General features: G+C 29.0%; 1 protein-coding gene across 2 annotated transcripts in view; it reads right to left on the bottom strand.

The window, feature by feature from the left end:
• Positions 1–351: 351 nt before the first annotated feature.
• LOC108693918 (E3 ubiquitin-protein ligase RNF25) overlaps positions 352–3,512 on the bottom strand; it is an 11,020-nt gene continuing 7,859 nt past the window's right edge. Inside the window, exons 4-6 of one of the 2 annotated variants that reach the window (XM_018203125.1) lie at positions 1,853–2,071; positions 1,394–1,708; positions 352–867 (exon numbers count right to left, since the gene is read on the bottom strand). In XM_018203125.1, coding sequence (XP_018058614.1) covers positions 685–867; positions 1,394–1,708; positions 1,853–2,071 — 717 coding nt within the window. In that variant the 3' untranslated portion in view covers positions 352–684. The remainder of the gene's footprint in view (positions 868–1,393; positions 1,709–1,852; positions 2,072–3,512) is intronic. The other variant, XM_018203135.1, reaches the window with a different exon arrangement.

The raw sequence follows: 3,512 nt of genomic DNA, 5'->3' as shown, positions 1-3,512 counted from the left end.
AAAAGCTAATTTTATTTTATTTAAAATTTTAATACTATTTCTATTTTTAATATATAATAATAGAATAAAATAAAGAATTTAATATATAATAAATAAAAAGCTTCAAAATTAATTTAAATATAAGAATTCAAATCTTTTAACCCGTTATAATATCCATTACGTGTAAATAAAAATGTATGATTTTTTCTTTTTTTTATAAATAAACTTTTTTAATATTGCGAAAAAATTTATTTTTGCAATTTTTGCCAATTTTTTTAGAATATGAAACATGGTTCATTTATATTTTGTAAAAGACGAAGAGAATCAATGAATTGAATGTCACGAAATTCCGCATGAATTAAATAGTAAAGATAAAGGAACTAAAGTGAAACGATATCAACTACTTTGTACGATTACGAATTGTTCGAAGAAAGAGCACCATGGCTTCGATCTACGTAGACAGTCCAGACAGGAAATCGCGACATATCCCACCGCCATTGTAATGACGATGGGAATCTTGTTGTCGAACAACAACACCTATAAGTTTATTATCGCAATGAGACTATTCGAGGAGGATAAACAGCCATCATATATTACACTGACGATTATGCTACTAATGCTAAATAGAATATTGTATACACTTAGCGAAAGAGTGAAGAGGAGACCAGACCAGACTTGGGCGACAAACTTATCACCAGCCCATTGTCATCTGGGAGTAGATTCCGTCTGCCTGACTTTGTCAAAGTGGCGTCGGTAATGAGCTCGACCGCGACCCCGATGCCGATGACCATGATTATGATTATTACCATGATTGTGCTGCATCTGACGTGATTGATATTGTGAGTGATGATGATTCTGCGACTGGTGCGTCGATTGCTTAGAGTGCTGCTATGACAAAAATCAAAAATGCTCATTTCAGTTAGTTGAAGATTCAATGCAAAATTGGAAAATTGAATAATAAGAAATATAGCTATTATCAGATTAAGTATGATTGAGTATGATTGTTGATAATCATTCCTGAAACTTTGTTAATTTAAAATGAATCTATTTTTTAAAGTTTGAATAGAAAAATATCCTATGTCATTCTATCAAATGTAAAATTATGTGCGATATTATAATGAGTGTTTAATTTGATTGACATACAATTGGAATTAAACATCAAATTTAATTTAATTATATACTGCAGATATTTTAGAATTCTTGGAAAAAAATAAGATTCAGCATTAAAATAAAAATATAAATAGTTAGAGGAATATTAAAATAATAGATCATTTTTAAATCATTATTGCAACATTCAATTTTCCTATATTTTTCAAGATTTTAACAAAATTTATTATAAGTTTTATATATTCTGTTAAAACGATAAATTATACAATCCATTGTATCATAATCATTAAGATGACTGATTACTTACCACTTGTGTAACCGACTGCATGGTGGTGGTATTCGAATATGTATTCAAACTTGTACTAGGTGGGCTGACCTCTTCTGCAGCAGCGGCAGGATCGTCCTCCGTCCTCACTAACATCTTCACGCCTTCAGCTTCTAAATCGATTATACCGCCTCGCTGTTGCTGCCGCAGATACAGAGCAGCCATGTGCTTTTGCAGTTCCCTCAATTCAGCGGTGACAGAAAAATCAGTAGCAGCCTCAACATCAATTGGTGGCGGCGCTGACCACAGACTCTCAACGTCGCAGTTGATCGATTCCCGGCAAACAGGACATATAGCCTAACAAAATGAATATTAATGAATAAATATAAATACAGATACAGAATGAAAAATAAACATTAGCAAACATTACAATAACGTTGAAAAAAAATGCGTAAGCACTTTTTAGTAATATTTTTTTATTTTTTATTAACGGAAACGTACTTGGAACTTATTTGTAGTATCTTGCTGCCATTGCGGTAATTTCTCTTGCTCTTCCCTGTAATATCTCTCGGCAGCGGCGACATGTGCCGCCAAACAGTGCGAATGAAAATAATGATAGCATTCTGTTTTCGTAAATTCATCTCCTTCTCGAAAACCGTACAAGCATACGGCACACTGATCAGTGGGAAGATTGCTTCTTGTCAGATGTTCTCGTATTAACTGGATTATCATTATGTCATATCATGAATTGTCATGTCATTATGAATTAAAATTATTATTATTATTATGTATTATTACTATTATTATACTAATTAAAATTGCTATTATTCTTACTTATCATTGCATCTAATATTTTTTGAAATAATTATTATCTGTCTATAAATGATAATTTTTACTTTAATTTTTATATAAAAATTGAAACAAAGAATCTATATCAGTCCATAAGTTGAAGCCTTTTGGAGCCAAACACAAGGATGTCGATGTATAATAAGATTTATTAGTTTTAATATCTTATACATACGTTTCTATTTAACTTCGGATTCTTTTCAATGCAAATTGAACAAATACTTTTAATGAATCCGTATCTGATTGTATATTTAAACTATTTTTCTGTTTGCAAATGAAAATCATTTCTGTTCAAATATAGACTAAAGATCAGTTATCACAGAATATCGGACTGAAGCACACGATTTTGACTGGGACAATGTTAAGATATTAGATTAAGAAAAAATATTAAACAAACTCAATATTAAACAAACAAATATTAAAAAAACTCAGAAATGATTTTCGCAACAAAAAAATAGTTTAAATATAATATAAATAGTATAAATCAGATACGGATTCATTAAACAAAGCATATGATTTTTAGTTTTTATGATTTGAAGCTTTTTATTTAAAAATAACTGAGTTTTTCCTCTCTTCTTTGTTGTTTGTGGTTTAACTCGTGATTTGTACTTTAGCTTAGCTTTGTTTAAATGTATCGTAACGTCCGTACAGATGACACGTATTTTATAAGCTTAACGAATATCATGTAAGTTTTTTAAATTAGTAGTTGTTCACGACTTTAATGTATTAGATCATTATTTCTTGTCAACACTTTATTTTTTTATAATTATGTCATCAATGAAATATCGATTATATTTGTAAGTCAATGCGTCGGAAATTCAATGATTTCGTTCAATTTGCATTGAAAAGAATCCGAAGCTGAATCGAAACGTATGTGTAAAACATTGGAACTAATAAATCTTATTATGCATCGACATCTTGTGTTTAGCTCCAAAAGGCATCAATTTATGAAGTGATTCTCTAATGAGCCTAAAAAACTATATATTTGTGTGCTTATATTTTATTCTAAAGAGATGAACATATTTTTTTACTATATCGTGTTTTATTTAATTATAAAAATAAGTTTTAAAAAAAATTATCAATATAAATTGTAAATTATGAACTGAGTAAGATACAAATTAATCGAAGATCTAACATAATTTATTGTGAATTAAATTACTATTAATTATTGTATTGTATAATTGATTACTGGATTTTAATAGTATAAATAGTTTTAAATATCTTTTATGCAATTGTAGCTTAATTACAAAATTTTGTAACTAACAAGATTAATGACTCTCTCTCTCTCTCTCTCTCTCTCTCTCTCTCTCTCTCT

The sequence above is a fragment of the Atta colombica genome, unplaced genomic scaffold (assembly GCF_001594045.1).
Source record: "Atta colombica isolate Treedump-2 unplaced genomic scaffold, Acol1.0 scaffold1, whole genome shotgun sequence".
Lineage (NCBI taxonomy): Eukaryota > Metazoa > Arthropoda > Insecta > Hymenoptera > Formicidae > Atta > Atta colombica.
This window is presented reverse-complemented; position numbering and strand designations above follow the sequence as displayed.